The 25,707-nt window shown below is 35.4% G+C and overlaps 1 protein-coding gene across 3 annotated transcripts; it reads right to left on the bottom strand.

Annotated features, from left to right (window-relative positions):
- Positions 1-194: 194 nt before the first annotated feature.
- Positions 195-24,088, bottom strand: LOC105336547 (endothelin-converting enzyme homolog). 3 transcript variants are annotated; one of them, XM_034471492.2, is made up of 21 exons: positions 23,735-24,088; positions 13,532-13,592; positions 11,242-11,431; positions 10,023-10,235; positions 9,137-9,393; positions 8,361-8,540; positions 6,593-6,712; positions 6,258-6,344; positions 5,777-5,925; positions 5,422-5,519; positions 5,084-5,202; positions 4,642-4,740; positions 4,374-4,451; positions 3,951-4,051; positions 3,206-3,316; positions 3,026-3,093; positions 2,483-2,607; positions 2,210-2,275; positions 1,917-2,012; positions 1,755-1,831; positions 195-1,568 (listed from the first exon to the last, which is right to left on the bottom strand). In XM_034471492.2, the coding sequence occupies exons 1-21, from the start codon at positions 23,764-23,766 to the stop codon at positions 1,469-1,471; spliced, it is 2,427 nt and encodes an 808-aa protein (XP_034327383.2). In that variant the 5' UTR covers positions 23,767-24,088; the 3' UTR covers positions 195-1,468. The 3 variants fall into 3 exon arrangements, with proteins under 3 accessions (XP_034327383.2, XP_034327382.2, XP_034327384.2); XM_034471491.2 differs by lacking the exon at positions 23,735-24,088 and adding an exon at positions 23,092-23,389; XM_034471493.2 differs by lacking the exons at positions 13,532-13,592; positions 23,735-24,088 and adding an exon at positions 12,659-13,444.
- Between the last annotated feature and the right edge of the window lie 1,619 nt (positions 24,089-25,707).

Here is a 25,707-nt window from a genome sequence, read left to right as displayed (position 1 = left end):
GTAGAGGAATCGTATCTAAAAATAGTATAGTGAGTGTTAGCTAATTAGTTTTTAATTATTATCCTCCATTAAACTTTCACGGGACTAATTAATGTATAATATACTTTACTTATCTTTAATATGTTTCCATGTCAGTACATGTACAAAACGACGAGTGTATAACCCATCTCCATTTGAAAAAAAAAGACAAAATCTCTTCATCATTCTTTAATTATTTCCAACAAACTCTATTGCATAGGCAGCATTTCCAATCCACCAATTCTTAATTTTTAAAAATAACCCAACCACAGATCGGTTTATCTACACATAGATAACAAACCTCTATAACTGTAGACATTCTTCCAGGAATATGTGTACAAAAATAGGCGTAAAAATCTAGAACCACAAGTTCTGAAATCTCTAGCACATCACAACATTCAACAACTACTACCAAAATGAGGATAGCAGTGCTTAAAAAAGTGAACAAATACTCGAAAGGTTATGATATACAGTCAAAAGTAACATTGTAACATTCATTAACAGTCATTTGTTAAAATATGAAAACAAGAACACATACATTTTACAACTGGTAAATGCATTTAAAAAAATCAACATGGAATGTTTCATCTTGTGACGTCACGATAACAAAATACGATAAATATGACACTTTTAATAACAAATATCAGTAATTATTATAGTTTTAAGTCTTAAGATAAGTTATTAACGAAATACAAATCTTTAAGATTGATTGGCCATTACTCATATTTTGATAATACTGCAAGCTTTTATCCAGTCCAATATAACTGGTAAGCAAGGAAGGAAGCAAATATCACAACAAAATTATCTAGGAAAAATCACAGCTATTTGATGAACAAGCAATTCTATTGAAGATAAATCACAGCTTTAATGGAAACAACCATCTGCAAAATATGGCGCAAGAACTCACGTCTTGATCAACAAGCAAAATAATTTTGCATAGCGCTACAAAGCATACAAAGGCCGAGACACATTGAGCACGTGCAAAACACGTGATCGCCTTTCACCTTCATACAAATCGGTATGTGGAAATGGGTAAGGAAAATCAACTCAGGTTTAATCCTCATACAATCCGCGGACATAACGAATGAAGGAGTTTTTTATTCACAGAGCAAGCATTATGGTCACAGGCACTTATCTTCATAAGATATCAATTTCTATTTTAAAAAATGTAGAGCTATGTAAAAATTTAAAAGTTTAAAAGGTGTGCCAAAAAGATATACGAGTGCTATGTTGAGGTAACATACGCAAGAAAAATTCATTCAGGTATGAATGAAACACTCGTCATGGAACCTCTTGAATTTTTTATGTGAACAAATTGTTCTATAACACGGCTGCCCATATTTGTTTGTTTTTTCTTGTCTCTTTTGATATTTCTTGAATTGGACAACAAAAGCCGAATTGTCCTCTCTCCTTCATGTAATGCCAAGTCAGCGGTCAGCGTTCGGTGCCATCACCACACCTCGCACTTGACCTGTGGGCTGTACTCGTTGATAAACGGACAGTCAAACGCCTTACCGAACGTGTTGGAGTTCTGCAGGCTCCCCTTTACTCTGTAAAACAAGATCAGATTGATTGTGAAGTCAAAGCTGTTTTTCATTATTCTAATGTAAGTGTCTATCACCATATAGACACAATATTGCATATCATTTGTATCAAAATTTGGAAGAAAATACATGTAGATCTCTTCAAAATTCTTCAGTTAACATGTGTTAACCCAGTGATTGCTGTATGCTCACCTTAGGGGACCCGGGGCATGTCTGTCGCTAAGTAGATAATTTCTAAGACCGGATTGTTTCCACTTGGTACAAAACATCTAAAATTATTTTAACAAACCAAATTAGTGTCAATGAAGAGCTTGACTTTGATAATGTCAGTGGTGTTGTACAGGCAAAACGTACCTGTGCATGACTCACAAAAAACATTTGTTTGTCAGTCAAGCCCACACCCGGAAGGGGCGGGGTTTCCCCGTTTTGTTTCTCCCATATTTGGAAGGCCTACAATAGTTTAAAATGTGAGTATAAAATATCTTCCATACATATTTATAAAGTGTCCGACATATTAATGTATCAATTTTTAACGGTATCAAATTATGTAAGAGCACATCACAGAAGGTAAAACGTTTATTACAACATCAAAGTACAATTATAAAGAATACCCTACGATATATCGGGGTATGTAAATAGTGCCTTACAATATAAGCAGCTCTTAGTCCACCGTTGTCCGCTATGTTTTCATCTAGAGTCTTCTCGCCATTAACCTGAAATTGTTCAAGGATAATTACAGAATGGAAACTAAATACAGTAAAACTAGGTTAGTTCGAACAAGGAGGCATGTATATACATAGTGTAATTAAGGATAAGTCGATGATTTGTTTCGTATATACCCCATCTTCTTAGCAGTTCATTGTCAATGTTCCCGATGATAAAGAAATGTATAACGATTTCACAGACCCGGCAACTGATACCTGTAGTCCTTCCAGCTTGAAGCCATTGTATTGGTCTTTCATACATGTTGTGGTTTCCCGGAAAAGTTCGACCGTGTATGGTTCCCACCAATCCTTCAACTTCCCCTTACTGTCGTACTGGCGACCTACAATAACACATCTTAATCAAAATCCGGGGGTGCTCTTTAGAAAAAACTTGAAACTATTCGACGGGAGAATTTTTTTTTTAGATTGTCAAGATTTTCGGGTAGGTATGCCTTCTTTCAAAAACGACGATTCATGTCTGCATAATATATACGTCGAGTTATAGAATAAAAAATAACTTACAAAATACTGAAGTAAAATACATTTTTGCACCTGTCTTGGCAAACCCATTTTATCACCAACTAAGTTTTGAAAAGTTTTTAAAATTAACTCTTTTTATTAAAAGTGCACACAACAGCTAAAAAAGACCTTTTAGAGTACATTCTCAAAACATTTGTGAAACATAACCCTGTTATACAAAAAATGACAATGTCCATAATACTGTAGATAGGACATTGATCAATGCATTAAACTGTTTACCTGTAATGTCAAACGCATGCGTGATTTCATGTCCTATAACCGCTCCCATTGCTCCAAAGTTTAACGCCCTACAAAAGATGAATTTGTAGAGACTGAAAATTTAATACCAAAAAAGAAATAGATTCTCACAGATTTTAATTCTTATTGATGTAGTGAGATATTGGGATAGTTAGGACGTACTGAGGCCCGTTGGGCGAGTAGAAGGGCAGGTGAAACATGGCGATAGGGAACAGGATGTCGTTCTTCTCGGGTGAGTAGTCCGCCTCCACCGTCACGGGTGGCTGAATCCAGCTGTAATGTCCACAAACACATAACATGAGCCAACACTCAATGTGTGAATATTGTTAAAATCTAGGTTTACGTCACGGCTTGTATGCATCTAAGATACTGACAACTGCCTGGTCCCACAGAAACAAAGACTCTCTTGTAATAGGATTGACAGTATGTTCCAAATTCGATATCATCATTTAAAGTCGTCATATAAAATGACGTTAATTTGAAAATTTCTACCGGACAATCCATTCCTCATAACACCCAAACGAATGTTTATTTAGACAAGTTTCCTGATATTTTAAGTTCTTTAATCCAAAAAAAAAATCATTATATTTTTTTATATGAAGTTTGCGTTGCAGAAGGCAAAACAAGCTAATCATGACATTGCTATGTATGGGGTAGCTCCAATTTATACGATCTTTTCTTTTTCCATTTCACTGTTTTGATGAACACCACATTTTCGTTTGAGTGATACTTTTCAACTCATCATTTCTTTGAATGTTTCTCTTTGTTTACGCCTATCTTTCAACCAGACTGATTTCTGAATTAATTCCTGGTAATATCAATTACAACCATAATGCGCATTGAAAGGTAAGAACAAACGATACCTGGTAACTGATTAATTTTAGGAAGTTTCCCTCTTTATTCTCACCTGTGTCTGTCCACCGCTTTATCATACATTTCCACGCTCTTAGTCACGCGGAAAGACTTCATATTCCTTATGTTGATGAACCAATCATCGCTCACCTTAAACTACAAAAGATTCGTCCTCTCACGTGTAGAATTTTGCGTTATGAACAGCATTATCAATTACACACCTCACTTCCAAAATATAATTAAATGTTGGTCATTGCAAATGCCTCTGTGCGATTGTTTAACTACAGATGTACGTGCGTGAATGAATTGTATCCGAGAAATTGACCAAATTTTTTTTTTATTTCTGAACTTCAATTTGCGCAATGTAAATTTCATTCATCTACATGTTGAAATTTTTTTTAATATAAACAGCAAAGGCATTCTTTAATCGTAAAAATATTTATATATACAAAAACTATAACTACTTAGTATGGTTTACCTGGCTGTAATATTGGTCCAAGAAGTGAGATTTCAATATTTCTGTGGGATAACTGATCTTTTCCAACATATCCGACACCTACTCATATGCAATGAAATATAGACTTAATATTGGCAAAAAATGCATAATCATGATATTAGTATACAATATACTGTCTAAACTTCAAATATAGTTGTTGCAAAAAATGACATTACAAAAGGACTAACATACACGTGATTATATTTGTACAAAAATAAAATATATACATCAGACCCGAATGTACATTTACCTTTTCTTCCGCATGCTTTCTTGTATTCTCGTCTATCCATATTTTGTTTAACAGGTAATCTTTAAAAGCTAACTTAATGTCTTTTACCAAAGTTTGTATCTGAAATACAGTATAAAAAATAATTATTACCATATATTATAATGATTGAATATTATGTGTATGGCATTGGGTATAAGAGTAATCGTTTCCATTTTTTTTCTGTTTTGTTTTTTAAGGCAACAGTTTTCTTCTGCTAAGAAAACTCTTTTTTGATAAAATACCGTTTCACAAAAATGTACCGGTTTCACTGATGCAGAAATGACCCGTGTACTTTAATTACAATTAAAGTCGCCCTTTGATAAATCATCACCGAAGAAAAATAAATTTTTGATGACTGTGCAAATTATATTAGAAATCTCTCTCTCTCTCTCTCTCTCTCTCTCTCTCTCTCTCTCTCTCTTACCTGTGTGATTGTCGCCCCTCTTTCTGTCTCGTTGACATACATGGCGCCCGTTACAAAGCCGAAAGCTTTATTTGTATAGAAGGCACATCTCCTCCAGTGCTCCCCTTCATTCTCAATCTCTGCAAGGTAAATTTCTTGCTTTATATTGGTGTATATATATAAGTGATGAATTAGTGTCTTGAGCAATATTTGCACTGCATTTAGACCTTCACTTGATAAAATTAATACTTTCCGAGGTATTAAAATCTTGCAATGTACATGTTTTCTCCAATAACTCTATTGCAATTCCTGGATGATATAAAGTTTATTTTTGGATTTGGTATATTATTGAGACCCACCTTCTTCAATTTCGACAACATCGTCATCGAAAGTGCTGACGTCAAAGAAAGGCATGAATGACCTCACCAGATGCACTAGTAGGTAATGTTGTAAGATACTGTAAAAAAGGAATTAAATGAAATATTTTGCCACTAAACGTGTACGGTAGAATAATTTTTCAATACATTCTGGTATTTATTTGCATAGAGTTATAATAATGTATGAGATGTCCTTAAAGCATGTTTCAGTTTATAAGGGGAGGAAGCGTTTTGTCCTTCTTTTTCAGTATTATTGTTTTCTTATGTTTAGAAATAATTATATTCTTGAAGGTGACACTTTCAACTACCTAGGCCTGTGTGCACTAATGGCAGATACCTGGATTTTGCGTGGTCCTTGTTATAGGACTGTACAAGAGAACACAGCTGGGCGAGTCCTGTCTCATGTAGTACCATCACTTCTGTGTCGGCAGTGACTGTCACGTGAGATTGGAAAAGAACTCTGGACAGGTACATGTCCCAGGACAGCTAGAATCAAAGTACTGAACATCCTGAACACAAACTCAACGATCAAAGTATTAAAGAGCCTAGATATCTTTCCACACTAAAGTACTAAAAAAGTAGACTTTTGATAATCAAGGCACTAAAAGCCAGAATATTATATCCACAAACGTAATACTCAAAGTACTGAATAGCCTGAACATCGTACACAAACTCAATAATCAAAGTACTAAAAAGGCCTGAATATCCTACACACGAAATCGTTTATCTGAATATCTTACACACGAAATCATTAATCAAAGTACTTAAATATTCGTAACATTTTCTGTTATGTGCTGCTTATAAGTTATTCAACTCACCATGGGACATTTGATCTGAAGTTCCTTGACCTTTATGGTATTGTATGCTGCCGATCTGTTAAAGGCGTCCTGTTCACTGTTTCGTGCCTAGGATAATGATGTTTTTAGAGGATTTAAAACAAACAAAAAGTTATTCATTTATTTTTTACTTTCTTTCTCATATTTTCATCTCGATTCATCCCAATAAATATCAATAAAGATATGAATTTGTTTTCTAGAACCATTCAGGTTCTTTGCAATACCCGGATTCTATAATTTCTTAAACTGTTGTTTTAACTTACAAGACTTGCAGAACATTAATGTTACAGTCTAATAAGATGAGTTTTTGCAGTTACCCATCCGATTTGTTTCTCCAGTTCCAAGAGTTTCTCTGATAGTAACTCTGCTGCTTGATCTGTCTTGTTGAACACGACCTTCAATATCCTCTTTGTCTCCTTCTTATAGTTCCTAACTATCTGCAAACAATAATAAACACCAACATTGAGCTAACATAATAGAATTCTCATCTATTCCCTATTTAAAGTAAGTAAGTTACTAATAAAAACTTTTACCATATACACTCATTTGGATGAATGCACACATTTATTTAATTCACTAAACAGTGGCGTCGGAAGCAAATTCAAAGTGGGGTTGTGTGGGGGGGGGGGGGGCTAGACTAATCCTCAGAAATAATCTTGACAAGCAAAAAAAATAAACCTAATTCCCCAAATCATAAAATCCTAATCCGGGGTTGGGGGGGGGGGGGGGAGGGGTGGGGGGGGGGGGGAAAGAATAGTTCCAAAATTTTTACCTACCAAAATTTTTTTCTGCAAATTAATAAATTCCTAATCCGTGGTGGGGGGTGGGGGTGGGGGGTGGGCTAATATACCTTTGACTCCAACTTTTCAACATTTCCATCTTTTCAAGGGGGGGGGGGGGGGGGCGAAACCCTCTATAATGCTATGTGCCTAATGGTTAGGTCTAACATTGCAACAAAAGTGGGTAAATAAATTATAACAAATCTTATAATATATGAATAATGAAAATTTACTGTAAAATAGGTACGTTTTATTTTTTTTTGCAATCAAATTTATTTACGTTGTTCATTTTATTTTTATTGATTTATCATAATTCATTGTTTGGTCACATGCTGTGCTCGCCCCAACGGTTGCACCGTAAAACATATTATTTATTTCCAGTGCTTTTCAAAGAAATACTTTACTTCTTTATTTTGATATTTAGAATCCTATCTCCCGTTTGCAAAATTAAAATTGTATCGAAATAGTTTAACCATTAACCTTATTAGTCCCCTACCGGTTTTCACCGGAGGGGACTATAGCTTTCCTCTGCGTCCGTCAGTCTGTCTGTCTGTACGTCCGTCCGTCCGTCCGTCCGTCCGTCTGTATGTATGTCTGTCCCACTTCAGTTTTCCACACTTTTTTTCTTTATGCATTTGAGGAATAACATGGAATTTGCTGAACAGCTTCAAATTGTCAAACTACAGATCAAGTTTACACTTTCGTAGCGTCTGGTTGACATACTTTCGAGAAAATTAATTTTCTATATTCTAATTTTTTTAATGTTCGGGTTCGTTATCGGGTTCGGTGTGTATTGAATAAATGAGGAAAGTATGTAGTCAGTAATAATATCGTGCGTTACTTGGACCATTCCTTTTATATTTTCTAACAAACAAATAAATTCTGTAATTCAGTGTCAAGCATTGGGTTGTAATTTTAGTCGAGAGGGTTTTTTGTATTATTACAATCGGGTTCGTTATCGGGTTGGTCTGTTGATTCGGGGTATAGAAGACGGTAAGAAATGATATGCTGCATAACAGTGCATTGTTTTCACAAATTTCTACAAACCGGTAGGGGACGTGTATTGCTTATGCAATACTCTCAGAATGTTTGTTGATACAATGATCTAGTGAACGGGTGAAGTAGGGTATAGGGGCTTAATGTATATGATAATTATATGACGCAATGCAATGGTCAATGACCAATACCCTGATTCTATAAAATAATAGTTACCAGAACACGAAAAGGTGGGAGAAGGTTTTATTTAGACAATAGGTTAACAGTACCATTGTAAATTTCGAATTTACTCAAGAAATGTCATATATACCTGGTCTAGGTCCCAGCTGAGATAGGTGGGCGTGGCTCTCTGTACTCGTTTACTTGAGGGGGTGGCTGGGGAGGCGGGGATGATTTCGTTGTTTGGCGGGGCCGTAGTCACGACGGTGGCAGGAGGGTTGGACGGCTTGGGGAAACTCTGGAAGGGGTATTGGGCATACCCATAATCTATCTGTAAAATGGAGAAAAGTACTGTATATTATTTACAGAAGACAAATTCATCTGCATAGTGCGATAATTATTGTGAAGGTGATGGGATTGTTTTCGCACACTAGTTTGGTGGCAGTATATTAATAAAATTCACTAACTGGCAAGATTATGCATCCTGCTAAGTAGGATTTGTGGTACATTGTAAACTTTATTCAAAATTCTATTCCGTATTAATGATATCAATTTATCGTCCAAATTTTTGTCTAACAGCGTAGCTCAGATGGTTCAAAAGGTTTCCTTGATAATTGCTACCCGTTTGTTCCAAGTCTGCCTAAGGTTTTAAACACTTTCACCATTCCCAGGATTTTAATTCTAACTAATTTCAAAACCGTGTCCTTAATAATATTGACACTAAAAGTTTCCATATTTTCCTCAAAATTATTAATAATTTACAATGACTTTTTCCTGACTTAAAAAATTGCAATAAAATGCCCGTAAAATAATGCATGCATTTGCAATCAATCTGATATCGGGTGGCTGTTTAAGGGCTCGAAAGAACAGCGATTGCTGGAATCCCAGTAATTTCATACACGCTTAAAGTAGGTACAGACTAATTACCCTAGCGACATTAATATCCTGAGCTGACTTTTCATTGGGGCCTACAGACACCGTGAATAACGGCCATGCGTCCAGGAGGTGCACCTTCTCCAGCACCACGGCGAAGTTGAAACTATCCCCGGTGGATACGTTCCGGATGAGATCGGTGAAGTCGGCAAGCGTCTGATCTCTCCTCTGCCGACTCTCTGACATACAACTTTGGTAAAACTTCCGGGTCTTCTTTCCGGAGTCATAATTAACCGGATGCTGTGGTTTTTCTGTTGAAAAAGTAATACATGAAGGCCATCTTTGTTTGAAGGATGCTAACCCCTTTCAATAATAAAAATGAGGAGTTCTTTTCAGTTGCAGTAATAACGATTCATACTATTGAAATGAAAAAAATGTAGTATGCAAGATATTTTTTACGATAAAGAAATGACCAATTATTTGCAGTTATATTGAAAAATCGAAAAGAGGGTTCATAAAGTGTTTTTTAATTTCTTTTTTGGATTTTTCTTTGACTTCATTTTTTCCATGCTATGAAAAAGTATTTCAAGTTTTTCAAATGATTGTGTGTGCGCGTACATGATAACTTCCGTTTGTCCAAAACTAGCCCAACAGATGAACTTGGAATACCGGTAAGCTTTAAACACGGCTATCAACACAAAATATTTTCACTGTAAGAATGCACTTTTCACAAAATAAAAAAAAAAAAATCTTAGCATGAGTATATTCAGCGAGAAAAAAATTTGAAGGAGAAAGCGGCCGTCGCGAATACAACCTGGTTGAACCAAAATTGGTGTACAGGTAAATACAAAAGTTGATTCCACGCTGATTACAGGTAAATACAAAAGTTGATTCCACGCTGATTACAGGTAAATACAAAAGTTGCTTCCACGCTGATTACCTAGTATGTCTTTGAGATGATGGAGATTTGTGTATGACAATTCCTGAATCCTGTCCCACATTGAATAACCTGGGGGGATGGGTGTGTCTCGCTCCCAGCCCCCGCATGCGTACTTGTAGAAATCAGTGCACGGATCAACCGTTTGGTCCATGGCTTTAAGTATGGAACTTGCTGCAAGAATACATTCTTTGGTTTCGCAGACTTGTCGAGATTCTGAACAAAAATGAAAAAAAAAATATAAACACGTACTTGTTTAATGGTATCTACTACATGTATGACAAAACGACGCAATGAAAAATAATCAGAAATTCGTTTGTTACAATATCCCATGCATCCAAAATATTTATTATAAATTGAAGGAATTTACATAATCATAATTATATACATGTATAATGTACACATGGCCAGAAATAGCCATTGCTCATAATATTTAACCATGTAAAAATATCTTTCATAAATATAAAATCCTCATGCAAAATCATTTTTCCTACAAATAATCAATCAACAAAATCACTAAATACACGCTTTTTGTTAATAGACTAATTCTCATGCGAACTAAGTAAGGAATTTATCAATTAATTAATCAATTAATCAACTAATTGGGTCAGGAAAACTTGTGGGTTGCTTGATTTAAAAAAAAACTGTTTTGAGATGCTACTCCAAAGGAACGAAAAAGGATCAGAAGATTTTTATTTTAGTCTGCCTTTAAGGTTTAAAGAGTTCGATCACTTTTTCCTATATTTGAGTGGGACTTGGTGTCATCACGACCCGTTATAGCGGATGAATATCTACAAAACATCACACACCGCCCGAAATAACCAGACACGATATATCAAACGGAGCAAGGACACGCTTACCGAGCAAGAAAAGTGGTAATGAGATTAATCAACATTATCAATTAGGCAAATGAAAGAGATAAACTTGTTTATTGTGTAATCTAAAATTGATTTGACTACAAACGAAGCTTAATAACATTGTTTATGTATTTAATGTCTGTCTTATGGGCATAAAAAAGGATACACAATCAAGATGCTTGATCATCATGTTGTTTTTCTCTTTTAATTCGTGAGATTTTCGTTAGAAATCTGTGTTCTGTCAATTATTGTGCAATGAATACGAAATTCACTCTACACTGTATATTCAAAAATTCAAATTAAGTAATTAGTTTTTTTGTAATTGGTAAATTAATTAATAATTAATATTTTATGTACTCTCTTACCTGGTCCACTTTTTCGTTGTGCTAACGCGATGATTAAGGCAAGAGTGAGAATCAAAAGGACGACGATACACCCCCCAAAACACTTCTCTAGCCCCGTCCTTTTCCGCAAACATCCGGTTCCGATTTTACATTCCTCTCGATACTCCCCCAATATGTCATCTTCCGAGTCCACACGATCAAACTCCTTGATCTGAAATTGCAGTTTAATAAATTCATAAACTTAAGCAATGTTAAGACTTATAACAAACAAATTCATCCATGTTTAAACATACATACATCTTATCAATCATTTTTTTTTTTTAATAGAACTAAAAAAAAGATAAATCTTTCGAAAAATAAATGGGCAATGTAGAAACGTCTTTTTCGATGACGTTACTTTGTTTTTTTGATAACTTTGTAGTCAAACCTTTGTTAACATATTGTACATTCGAGAGAATGCACAAACAATCAAACGGACCAAGATTGTTTTAAAAAATTGAGTTACCCATTAAAGTTTTTTTATTACTGATTTTTTTCTTTTGGAAAAAAATAACTGTATTCTGATTTCTTCTAAAATTGAAAAATTGGCCAGAAGAGACGCAGAGAGGGAGATGGTTAGGTGGCCGAATATATATTGATGATTTACGACATCCTCTCGCGAAATTAATCTATTGAAAATACCGGGGGGAAACCACACAATACTATCATCGAAAAGAATTGATTCATTTATTTCAACTTCATTTAGATATAAGATTAGATTATTTTCTTCTTATAACGATCGGGCTTTTGAACCAAATCGCAGTTAGAACTTTACGTCTAATGATAACGGTATATTTTGCGTGCACTAGAGCAACTGTTTCTCTCAAGGGGACAATATCACAACTGTGACATGTGATTCTATAATGGTTGTTTGGGTTCACAAAAAATAAAATGCCATGGTTGGCAATTGACAGAAAAGCATATAGATTATGCTTTTTACTAAGACAAAAATGCATCAAAATTTTGCTGCTAAATCAGGGTTCTAGTTTTTTTTCTTTTTAATTAGTTGTTTAGAGAGGGGCACTAGTAACAATGAATTGGATTAAAAGGAACAAAGACCTATCTAATTTCACAATAATCTAATTATAAGGCAATAAAATGTACAAAGTGCCCTGGATTTACAACCATGAAAGGTTCATCAAATGATAGTCATAATAACAGTGATGACTAGCCCATGACTAGTATATTACTTGATAAAGGCAGTAATGTACTCGTTAGTTAGTGCTCCTCTTCAATTTTGTACAAAAAATTCCTCCGCGTAGCTGAGAGAGAGAGAGAGAGAGAGAGAGAGAGAGAGAGAGAGAGAGAGAGAGAGAGAGAGAGAGAGAGAGAGAGAGAGTTTTCTAAAATAATTTAAAACATATACAGTAGATAGCCAACAATCACTAAATTATTATACCTTGTTATCGACGAGAACGTATGACACCATTATTATCCAAAATTAGTTTGTCCTTTGCAGATTGAAAAACCGAACTAAAAATGTTCGCTCTCACATACACATGTACCAGAGAAGCAAGTGTTGCAGCAGCAGAGCAATTCATGCACCCACGGCTTCCTTTACACTCTAAAGTCAGACAAAATATTCACAGAAAAGAGAAACCAGCTGTAGCATGACCAAGATCCCGGTCGTTGACAGGAATAGGGTCTCCAGAGATGATGGACAGGTCAAAAGAGTCTGCGGCAACATACACAGTTTGATTGCCACTTCGAGTCCCCTTGTCCCTAACCCTGTTCTGAAGTCTTATATCGCTTCTGCTATCTCGATTTTTCTTGTTATAATATTTTCACACACTCGCTCGCCTTCTTTTCTTTTTACAAGGGATATTAATCGATCAGATGGAAAAATATCACACATGAAGAGATATTGCTAGGTAATATCTCCAAGACCTCTATTAACATCTTACGGAGAAATGGAAAATAAGAGAGATGGAAAAACTGTCTGATCAGTATATCGCACCGTTTGTCTTTCCAGTTACATTGCTAAGCCACTCTTACAACATTAAGGAAGTACTCTTGAAGTTCCTTGCCATCATATCGATATTTCCCTATATCTGAGATCGTAATTCGGTGTCTTTCACACCTTATTAACGCACAAATTATCGTTATCAAAATAAATGAGAAATTGTCCGGCTGTCCTCTCCCTGACACCGAGAGAACTGTCCCTGCAACAAGTTCACTATGCTACCACAATGAGAGTATGATGCTCAGAAGGTCCTATATATTGTTTCCCCCCTTCTGTACAATATAGATACACTCGATGATAAAGACTTACCATTGTGTGTTCCGAATGGCCTTGAGACAGCAATTCATTGGATTCAGTGACGCCATTGCTCCTGTAAAAAGTGAAGAACTCATTTGGTTAAAGCAACCAGAGACATATTGGATGTTGTTTTCGTGCAGAAATTGTTTTGTTCTGTTTATTATTGTTTGTCTGTGCATATTTTCTTTGAAGTTGCAAAGAAAAATTATTTAATATGAGATTTTTTTCAACGGAGCATATGGCCACAAAGGCACGCAATAGAAAAGCCATTTGGTTTTGCAACGCTGCGTGTAGTCAGCTGGTTAGAAAGTAATGGCGGGGGTCAGTGGGTGTAATGGCGGCCAAACACCTACGATCGGCGGTAATAAACATGGATATAACAAATTGATCACGGTTTTAATATCTCCGATATTCACGACGGAAAATTACATAACCCATAAATACAAATATCGACAAAACGGGACGTTTTGAAAAGCAGTTCCCTGCAAAATCGACAGATTTCAAACAAATTAAATGCTTCAACACTTTCAATTAACGAAAAATAACGATGGAAATCCATAGCTTAATTAAAACGAGTGTTTATAGTGTAGTTCAGATTGAATGGATTGAATGGGAGTTTGGTGTGCTAGAAAAATCGTAATCACATATTAATTACCGCATGCTTTCGCTGCACAGAAGACAACTATATTTCACTACAGCGCAGATCTGCTTGTTAAGCTATTGACAGGTGATGTTTCTGATTGCAATTTGCGCAATATGATATGGATTTGTGGCTTAATACCAGAATGGCTGATATTAAATTGAGCTGAGCAAGCTGTTAACACTGTGCTGTTTTTCAAGATGAGACTTGTTACTTTGTTACGGCATAAATACGTTTTGTTTCAATTCATTTTGTATCATTTAAAGATACTGAATGATCTAACTTAAAACTTTCAAGAATCTAATATTTTTGTCCATAAACTATTATTTAGTCAAGAAAAATTGAATTATTTTAACTTAATATTTCCTATCGTTATACATCGCTCTTTGTTTAAAGAAGAATAAAATGTAGTTTAAAATCAACCCCTTGTCTTAACAATTTAAATAATATAGATCAATTTTCTTTAACTAAAACTCATATGCAATACCTTTTATTTTCACGTCATTTTTATATGAAAAGAGGGAAAAGGTATCACGTGCGAAAGGTCTTTCCTCATGTTTCTAAATTCAGCTGAGAAACAATTACTAGTAATCAGCTGTGGTTTAAAGAAGGAAGGAATCGAACAATATACTTTAGACATTGTTATAGGGTATCCGAATCTCTCTCTCTCTCTCTCTCTCTCTCTCTCTCTCTCTCTCTCTCTCTCTCTCTCTCTCTCTCTCTCTCATGTCTGCCTGTGGCTGACTGTATCTTTATTTCTCAATGCAACACTCCAAAATTATGTAATTTAAATGACACTGAAAAGATCAGGATATCTCCCGTCGAAACTTAGTGAAGAGAGCAATCATAAAACATGTATCGTTCAATGTTTGTAGTCAATAAATCAATCGAAATGGAAAAAAATATAATTTTTCACATAAGAAAACCGGAACAAATGGCAACAAAGCAGGTCGTAAACAAGACGAGTTTAAATATTCCATGGTCTTTATTTATTCATTAACCTCCATATATTTCATATACTGGAACGATCAATAATTCTTGCAGAATTTTTTCCTTCGCTGCAAGAGTATAATGTATGAATGCATATAGACCCATAAATCATTCAACAAGGACTGTATTGCGTAGTGTCTTTTGTATCAGTTGTGACATTACGCAATGCATTTGTAGGTGCCTTTGTAGGTTAATAAGACAACTGCCCACAAAAAGCCAAATTCTGATGTCAGAGTCAAGTGAGCTCTAACAATAATTAAGTGTCTTTACTCATAGAGAGAATGATTCAATACTTTGTACTTTATAATCTTGTACAGGTGTTTGCATTTATTGCGATAAGTTTAAAACGAGAGCAAATATTATTTTTCGTAGATGCGGAGGTCCTCAAAGACTAGAGCAATTCGAACTGTATTTTCGAATATTTTACGTTGCAAATACTTTTCTGTAATCTATTTTTGAGCTCACACTAGACTGACAAACAAGAGGCCCACGGGCCACATCGTTCACCTGAGCAACAAAAGGCATGATAAAATCAGCTTCATTGAGTCATAATACAAATATCTGGACAATGTGGTGTAATACATGTAATTCCTATACAAAAAATATCTGTTTCCCCCTGGATATTCTTATATTTATAATCAAGTCCCTTTTCTAACTGGATGATTTTATGGTCATATCACATTAAGCACTGCAGTTCTGAAAAAGACCCTAAACAACTGTTTACATACAGGATATAAACCTATGTCAAACTCTGAACCCCTTGTGAGGCCCAATAATTGTCCTGGGGCTAAAGTTTAAACAATTTTAAAGAATCAGCAATATATAAAAATGCTTGCATATAAGTAAAAGCATATATAATAACATTTCAGTTTTTGTGAATAATTAAAACGGTTTCCTTTGTACAACTGAATCCCCAATATAGCATCAGAGTACAGTACTCCTAAAGATTGTGATTTGAACAAATTTGAATCTACACTTTCTGAAATTGCTTTCACTAAAGTTACAGCTTTTCTAGGCAAATGTTTTAATAGAAAAAGCTTTAAGATATTTTTCTATATATTCCTATGTAAAAATTAGTCCCCTCCCCCTTGTGACCCCAACCTACCTCCCGGGAGTCATGATTTGATTAAACCTAAAATCTCACAACCTAAGGATGCTTCCAAACAAGTTTCAGCTTTCCTGCCCAAATGGTTCTTGAGAAGAAGATCGTTAAAGATTTACTTTTGATATTCCTATGTAAAAGGTCGACCCATTATGGCCCAACCAAACCCCCGAGGGTCATGATTTTCACAACTTTAAATTTTCACTACCTTAGGATGCTTCCATACAAGTTTCAGTTTTCCTGGCATAATGGTTTCAGAGAAGAAGATTTTAAAGGTTTACTCTATATATTCATATGTAAAAATTCGTCCCCCATTGTGGCCCCACCCTACCCCAGAGGGTCATGATTTTCACAAATTTGAAGCTAAACTACCTGAGGATGCTTCTACACAAGTTTCAGCTTTCCTGGCCTAATGGTTTTGAGAAGAACATTTTCAAAGATTTACTCTTTTTATTCTAATGTAAAAATTTGATTCCCCCATTGTGGTCCAACCCTACCCCCGAGGGTCATGATTTTCACAGCCTTGAATTTACGCCAGCTAAGGATTCTTCCACAAACATAGTTTCAACTTTCCTTGCCAAATGGTTCTTGAGAAGAAGATCTATAAAGATTTACTTTTAATATTCCTATGTAAAAAGTTGACCCCGAATGTGGCCCCACCCTACCTCCTAGGGTCATGATTTTCACAACTTTGAATCTACACTACCCGAGGATGCTTCCACAAAAGTTTCCGCTTTCCTGGCTGATTGCTTTTTGAGAAGAAGATTTTTAAAGATTTACTCTATATATTCCTATGTAAAAAGTCGACCCCGAATGTGGCCCCACCCTACCTCCGAGGGTCATGATTTTCACAATTTTGAATCTACACTACCTGAGAATGCTTCCACAAAAGTTTCAGCTTTCCTGGCCTAATGTTTCGTGAGAAGAAGATTTAAAAAAAAAATCGAAAATTTTCAATAATTCCTAATTATCTCCCTTTGCAAAAGAACTCGGTCCAAAATTTTCACAACTTTGAATCCCTTTAGCCTAAGAATGCTTTGTGCCAACTTTCGTTGAAATTGGCCCATTGGCTCTTGACAAGATGTTGAAAATGTGAAAAATTTACAGACAGACGGACGGACGACAGACAAAATGTTATCAGAATAGCTCACTTCAGCTTTCAGCTCAGGTGAGCTAAAAAACGAATAAAGATAAATTATTAGATGTTGTTTTACGAAACTGTTGACCAAGAATTTAATTCTACGAACATCTCTTCGGGTTATTTTTTCTTCAAAGTGTAATAAAAACTGCACAATTTTGGAGGGTAAAGATCAACAAATATATGCATATTTCCTATAGCCTCTACTCATATGTACATACATTTTTAGAATCTATGATTCTGATACAGATGAAACAGAAACTAATTCAAGTGTAATACTATACTTTATTAGTATAAACACTTAATGCAATGCTAAAATCGAACACCCCCTCCCTCTAATCCATCTAATACCAAATAAAAATATCAATCACTCGCTGTATATTCAAAAGCACAATCAGCGGATTAATTTAGCCGATATGATCTTTCTTGAGCGCTGAGAGATGAACTTGGCCGGTAAAGACATTCTCCAATTTCCTATTCCGGACAATGACATATTGGCCATCATCGAGAACTTGAAGCTTAAACCATTCGTCAAAGCCCAAAGTCTTGTTGCCATGCTTTAGCCCTGTTCAGTCGATCCTCGTCGGTGATTGGTTTGTACAGTCACGTGTTTCGTCACTGTATGCGTCGCGAAACGTGACGCGATGATGGACAGTAAATTTGATGTTGCGCTCTCTTCTTATTTTTTTATTTTTCATCCACCACTTTATTTCTGGACAATATGACCGATTAATTCAATGGTTGATAGTCGAGCAGTGCGGATTTGGTGATTAATTCGATTTTCTTATGGAAATAAAAGGGGGAAAGTAGTGGAACGAGTTGTTGCTTGCACTGACGGGCTAGAGGAGAAACAAAGGAGAAAAACAAACGGCAAAAAGATCGTTTTTGCCAACACTTAGTGTAAAGTAGCTATGAAAAGTTTAAAAACACGTGAAATTGCAAAAGAGAAAACTTCAGCATTGAAATATCCCAATTTCAATTGTTTGATAACTTTTATGTCAGCTATAGTTAATTAATGTCGCTAAACATCCATTCTTAATGAACACCAATTTGCTCTAATGGTGACTTTGTATATAGTGATCACACTGTGTCTCTTCGTCTCCTCTAAGCCTGGCACATTACTCACTACAAAGAATTGCATAATGTCCAATGACGTGACGAGCTTCCTTTCATTATTTGGTAAAATATCGACATTCCACGGTGTGATCAACCAAAGTATGCACAATTTTACCTGCAAATGGTCTATTTTCTGATGACTATTCCCGTATTACGCAATCTACCTTGCATAAAAATGTACTTTGTCAAATCTGATTAAAAGAAACTAAGAGTATTAGAGCTTTGATTTATGGGGGGAAAAGAGAGAAAAAATGTATGTATAATTAATAATGGGTAGGCGACCCTAAGAGTTCCATAATCCGTTGCATGGCTTGCATGACTGTACGCCCTAACAAGATATAGTACATTTATGATGTACTTTGTTCTCTGCAAGAGTTAAATCTTGTAAAATAATTCATCAGCTTCCGAACATACGCTAGATTTAACGCTAACCAAAGATGAAACTCAGGAAAGCGCTTTCTATTTTAAGGAGGCTGGTTGGTCAACAAATCAATCATCAGATCTACCTTAAAATTTTATATGTAATTTGATTTGCTATATTAAACTATCATTTAACAGAAAAAAAATATCTCTGAAATTTGAATATTTAAATACTATAAAAACATTTTACAGAGCTCTTAAATTCATAGATGTTTTCACGGATTGAAGAAAAATGGTTTTTCGTAAAATTCTCAAGAACATGACCATCGACGGAAAAACTTAACCACTTCATGGATGTTATTTCAGCACGACAAGTTGAATCTCTTATTATACTTATTTGCTATGCCGGACCGGATCCTACAGCGCTGAAGCACACAAATAAATCGCCATTTCTAATCAGCATTTGATGTTTTTTTCCAAAGCTCCGGGCCAAAAGTGACCGATAGAAAACGGAGGGAAACAGATTGTTTTGTAGCTGCCTTCCCGTGGGTTTTCTTAATTACAAGTCCCTGAATAGAGCGACCGGAATTGATGCCTTGTTGTCTTCCCTCTCTCTCTCCGTCTGTAATTATTGAGTTGGTGTGTATCTCTGGCTGCGTAAGGAGACCGTCGGCACAGTCTTATTGAACTCATCTTATTTAGTGTTTTTTTTAGTGCACAGTCAATTTTGACCAGTACAACTTTTAATTGGTCAATACTAGTGCGAAGCCAGACAGTTTTTTCTGGGTCTGTCAGAAAAGTTTAACGGAAATTGTACAGAATATTCTTTACAATTTGTTTTAATTTAAATGAAAATAGAAAGATCAATGTAAAAGTATTTCTTGTAAGTTGACTTAAGGAGGTAAGGTGGTCACATATTATCAACCAGATCTACCCGTAAATCTTTAGAACTCTTTTTTGAAGGAGATCAATATAGTCTAAGAAATGACCAAGACCATTCAGCCCTCTTAACATATGTTCACGGTACATTATATATTATATCTTATATACACTGAAAAATATGCAGGAAAATTATATTGAGATAAAAATCAAATCCCAATATACTAACCCAAATGCCGACACATCATAAACCATACGCTTTATCATCGATAGAAAATCATGTCGGAATAAACCGAGGACGTAAAAAGGTAACGATTATCGGACTCAATCCTATTAATCTCACTTAACACTCGAATAGACGGAACCATTACATGTACCTATGTTAAACTACCAGCCATCCACTACAGACTCGATTCCTTCAGGCCATTTGCTTTGTACTTCTTGGGAGAAAAAATTTCATTCACAGCTAGACAAAAGTTCGCAGGAAAAAGCGCTTTTGCATGACACTGGCACTGCCAGGAACATTTGAGATTTCGGCTCAAAGAGTTTCCATGGTTAATTGTTGCATCATCTCTAACAATATAGTTAATTTGTTATTAGATTAACGTTTACCAATCTTGGCACATCCTATTGATTAGCCACAGGGGTTAAAGAAATGGTATGGGAATTGATGGCGAATTTCAGCTTTAATTTAATGCCAATGTGTATTTTATTTGGATAAGCACTTGTATTCTATTTAAAATTCAATTTTTCCGTTTGAGGTTGTCGTAAAATTCTATGATATAGCACTCGAAAAAAAATATTATAAAAGTACCGTTGGAATAACCTGCTTAAAATTGCTAAACACTTACTCCTGCATTGAAACGCATTGTTGACTGAACAATCTGTGGTCCCTTGGCCTTTGTCAAATTGTAAAAAAAATCAATAAAACAATCAGTTTCCACTTTCGACGTTGAAAATACTGTTGATAAATTAAACTCTTAATTCTTACGAACATTTTAACGCACTCATCAATATCAGGAACAAATTCGGCCCTCTAAACAAACAGAACTATACACGTCTCAACATTTTTGGAGGAAGGGGAGGGGGTTATGGAATGGGGGGGGGGGGGGGGTGGTGTGCTAAAAGTGTTGGACCGGAAGCGGGGACTATTGCGCGGTTTACAGTCATGGATCGTTGCTATTTCATTTCCTTGCCTGCCTAGACTGCCATATAGCGGGCCTTGATCACGGGAGACGAAATATGGTTCTCGTTACCAAGCCAAATAAAATATTTATCATTTTCCATGCCTCCCCTGTGTGTTTTCTCTCATTGATTAAAAAATATATTTTGCGAAGCGTTAGATATCAGGGGAATTGGAGCAATTTTTGCAGAATTACGCACGCAGCTGCTATGTTGACATCTGTTTATGGCAATTTATAAATAAGTAATCGGCAGAGGACGGTGAAAAATTTCCCTGTCTGAGTTACATAATGAGAATGTATCACTGATATCTCATTAAACAAATACTAATAGAAGGAAAAACCCTGCAGAACTTGGAAGAGAGCCTTTGAGGCTTTATTATTTGATTTCAGTGCTCGTCTAATTGGTTTCACATCTTTTGCAGGGCTTTATTTCATTTTTAGTCATCCAGCAATATGATATTTGGAAGTTTCTGTTAGATGTCCAAAGCGATGACGGACATTATCAGTTTGTTAAAAATAACAGCAACAAAATCAATCCCGACTTAAATTCTATAAGATAATTGGCGCCCGGGGGTTCTTTATGTGCCAAAATAAGATTTCGTTCCAATGCGCACGAGAGGCAAGGCATGTGACTAGCAGTCAATAGGCTTGATATAATATTAATTGACAGCCCCTTAAGTAAACCCCGAAGTGTCGTTAAGACGTACAGCATTTTTAGCTGTAAATGAAACCTCTATGGTAGACAAATGCTTTATTGGTTTTTTGTGCTTTCGTTGCATGCGCATCTTTTGACTTATTGCTGGAAACCGTTGAAGGTATATGTCAGAAAAATATTCGTTTGTTAAAAAGTATTTTTGGATGCAAATTTCGTGTACATGAATGAAAACATCCACTCCCTATTTTTCATATATACTGTCCGGCTAAAAATATATTTGTATAAAAAAAAGTGTTATAAATTATATTAGACACCATTATTGGGTGAAAGACTAGTTATTATTTTAATGACGATTTGATTTCTACAGCTACTTGTAGAGCGCGGAGTGTGAAAAATTGCTTTAATGTTAGATCAAATATGTGCTTTTGGTTCCTATGGATTATCTGGTATTCCTGGATAACAAACAAAAACCCCAAAAACCAACAAATCTTATCTGGAGAAAATCTGTCGAGATAAAGAAAGTTTATTGCAAAAAGGGCGAAAAAAGAATCGATTTTTAATACATCACTTGTCGCAAAAATGAACATGTTGACTTCGTATCTACAAACAAATGAATGTTTGGTAAAGTTATTTAGGTGCGCAGTTGTTGTATTTTATTTTAAATTAAAACTGAGAAAGGAATGTTATCATCCTTTTCAAAAATTTTGATTCTTGGTTATCAAACAAATACTTGATCGTGAGGAATCAAATTGTTGTATAGATATTAAGATGAAAAATTAATTCAGTACAAGAAAAACCTTTGACGCGACAGGATATCCTATACAAACTTTTTATTCTTGATATTAAAAAATTATATTTAACCATGTGAACGAATAAAGAAGGAGGGGAGGGGCAAGGGTTTTTGGTCATTAGCTAAAGTGTGTCATGTAAAAAAACAAAAAAGGAAAAACAAAAAGTGTCTGGTTTTTGTTAGACAGTTCAATTCACTTTCTGTAAATATGTTGCTTGAAGGCATGCAATTTAGTTGACATTAAAGAAAAAAAACATATTTTCAGAAAGCACTTGTCTTATATGTGGAAGTCTTACCCAAGAAGATATGTAATAAAGGGAGCAAAATTAGTTGTTTATCTCCTACATATTAAAACATAGGAAAGCAGACGATGAAATGTTTCAACTACTAGACACTTTGACTGCATAATCACGGAAATATTTGAAAATGTCTTGCTCTTTAAAACTGTTACCTGTGTAAAATACGTGGAGGTAACAATGATGTTTTGTACAAACCCTTCGTTTTGTTGAGAGCTGTATTAAACTAAATTAATTCTAATTGTGTTTACTGTGTGTAAATTACAACCAAACTGAATAATAGTCTATTAAATTCAAATCCAAACATTGGAGTTGAAGTTGACTGGAATTTAAATAAAAATTTACATTCAATTCAAATGACGTTCCTAACTTTGACATGAGCTACCTTTGACCCGCCCCCCCCCCCCTCCCCAGTCTTTTACCTTTGCTTTCCTGGGTTGACCACGATAACGGGGGGTACCTCCGCTAGATTGCTTTCTGTGGTTCCGTAATTTGTAGTCATATTTCACAGAGTGCCACCACGTGCTTAAGTCCCCATAATGCACAGGCAACCAATGCACCACATAACTCTCCTAATTCTGAATTACGACATGTCGTAAGATGTCTTATTTCCTGTTCTGACATTTACATTTCACAACACAGACAGACAAGTTTTGAAGTGCACCGATCTACAGGACAATTTCCCTTACAACCAATCGAATGACTGGTAGAGAAATGACAGCTTTGGATATATATACTGCAACCTGAGATTTCGTGTTTATCTTTTGCATTTTTAGTTAGTTTTTTTTTTTAAATACTAGGTAGCACAGGCATTTGTGCAATTGATTTTCAACAGTTCAGTTCGGCTTTTTTCCTTTATACTTTATATATATAACGAACTCAACACGGATCGAACATGTGCTAGCTCAGACTGTATTATTTACATTGACGGAGATCAGCGATTGCTAAAAATAAACTTCCGAAAAAGGTTTGTTTACGTGCATATTCATAAGTAAAAATCAACCGACAAGTCCTCGCTGGCAAACCAGATTAACAACAAACAGGTGTATATAAAGTTTTACTTACGTTTCGTGATCTCTGAAATTCCGATTCATCATTATGTGATTTTAAGAATCCAGATTATCCTAAGGAGTGATTTTCGGACATGAATTCAATACACAAGTCAGGTATCACATGGAATCTACCTGTAATTCGTGCCCGTTCGCTATCAGGTGGACGTCCGGATCGTTCGAGCGTGAAGTACTCCCTCTACCCCTGTAATGCGCTAACAACGTTATCTCAAATGGCCAATGTCTTCTGATCGGACCTTTTTTTTTTTTTTGGTGAACTAATCTTTTAAATTTCCATCTGAAGAGAGATTCTATCACGATCAGAAAGAGATTAATGATCTATCAACACATACTGTTTACAATGAAATGCAGATTGCTGGCGGATTAATTTTTATCGGTCCAAACGATTCACAGAATACATTATAAATGCAATTCCCGACCATTATTAAAGTGCAATAGAACTTTTTTTACAGGTTTTCATGGCGACATCTTGATATTGTTCACGTATATTGATTTTTAGCATTGTCATAGGGAAATTCCATGATCGCTACCTTCCTACTTTATATTGTGTCACTTTCAAGATGAAGCAGACTTTTTTTTTCAAATGGAATGTAACACCAACCAAGTGATGGGAAAGGTATTTGTCAGAGACAGAGACAATGGTCAAACACACTATTATCCTAGATGCATGTGTGGCACACGTAGCCAATTTTATTACCTGATCCCCCTAAAACAATTTAAAAGCCACTTCTTTCGATAGCTAGTACACTGTAAGTAGATGTAACCGACTCAATTCAATGCGCCTGTTTCATCACGGATCGAATTTCTTAACATCAAGATGTAAGAAACAGTAACTAGGTTTAGCATTGGTGGGAGACAATACAAAAGATTTAAAATCATACAGTCTCGACACAAATCTTTGGATCCGGGAATTCTACCTGCAGATAAAAATAACAAGATGAGCTAAAATGTATTATTTTTAACAAATTTTAAACATCCTGTACGGATGTATGTGTTTAATTATTGTTAATGATGTATTTTTATAATCTATCAATAGAGAAAACGAGAGAGAAAGATTTATTTGGACAAGGTAGGACTACGGGTGCTTGAGGGCAGGACCCCCTCCCCTCCCCTATATACCCTTGATACGGTCTCCCATATTCCGCTATCTTATTTCAAGATCTTGGGAGAAATATCATAAAAAGATAACGAAATTCCCTTTTTCTGTTTCATCAGTCTCTGTAAACTTTTTCATTTATTTACCGTTTTGGAATTGCTCATAGGAATCCTTCGCAAACAGATAAAGCTGGGTTTCCGTGGCGAGGGGGATTGTTTTGATTACACGATTGAAAAAGGATGTCAAGCAGATAAGCTTTTTCCTGTTCGGGAATTGTATTACTCTAAACCTTCATCAAAATTCACGATCAGGAGGAGTTGGAAGACGGATAAATACACAGTAGACTTTAACTTAAGCGACATTTGGCCCCTTGTGACTTGGAAATGGATGCTTCTTGCACGCAAACCCAATAACGATATTGTGTAAAGCTTAATGCGATCAGTTCAAACTGATTTCATTTTGATATATACCCTCACTTTATAAAACAAAAAAAGATTAATTGATCGGAGCTTTACGAGATAATGATATCTCACAAAATCTTTTAATGGATAGTATCATTATGTTATTTTAAATTAAATTCCCTCTCTTTCTCTTCACGCGAAATTCGTTTGTACTTGACATATTCAAAGAACTAATGGAACCCCAAATCCCATTTTCGCGTGTATTTTGAAAAGGAGAATGTTCAAAGCCTTTTCCTCCTTTTAGCTGCTCGTTAAATTTACTATGTAAACTTGTTGTCTCCTTTACAAGTTACCTTTACAACTGAAATCTAATTCTTTTATGTCAGTTTGTATAGAATCATATACATGTACCTGATTATTAACCTTCAAAAGTCAAATTTTAAGCTCTGTAAGGAATTCAAGTGTTCAATG

This window comes from Magallana gigas, chromosome 8, assembly GCF_963853765.1.
Source record: "Magallana gigas chromosome 8, xbMagGiga1.1, whole genome shotgun sequence".
Classification (NCBI taxonomy): domain Eukaryota; kingdom Metazoa; phylum Mollusca; class Bivalvia; order Ostreida; family Ostreidae; genus Magallana; species Magallana gigas.
This window is presented reverse-complemented; position numbering and strand designations above follow the sequence as displayed.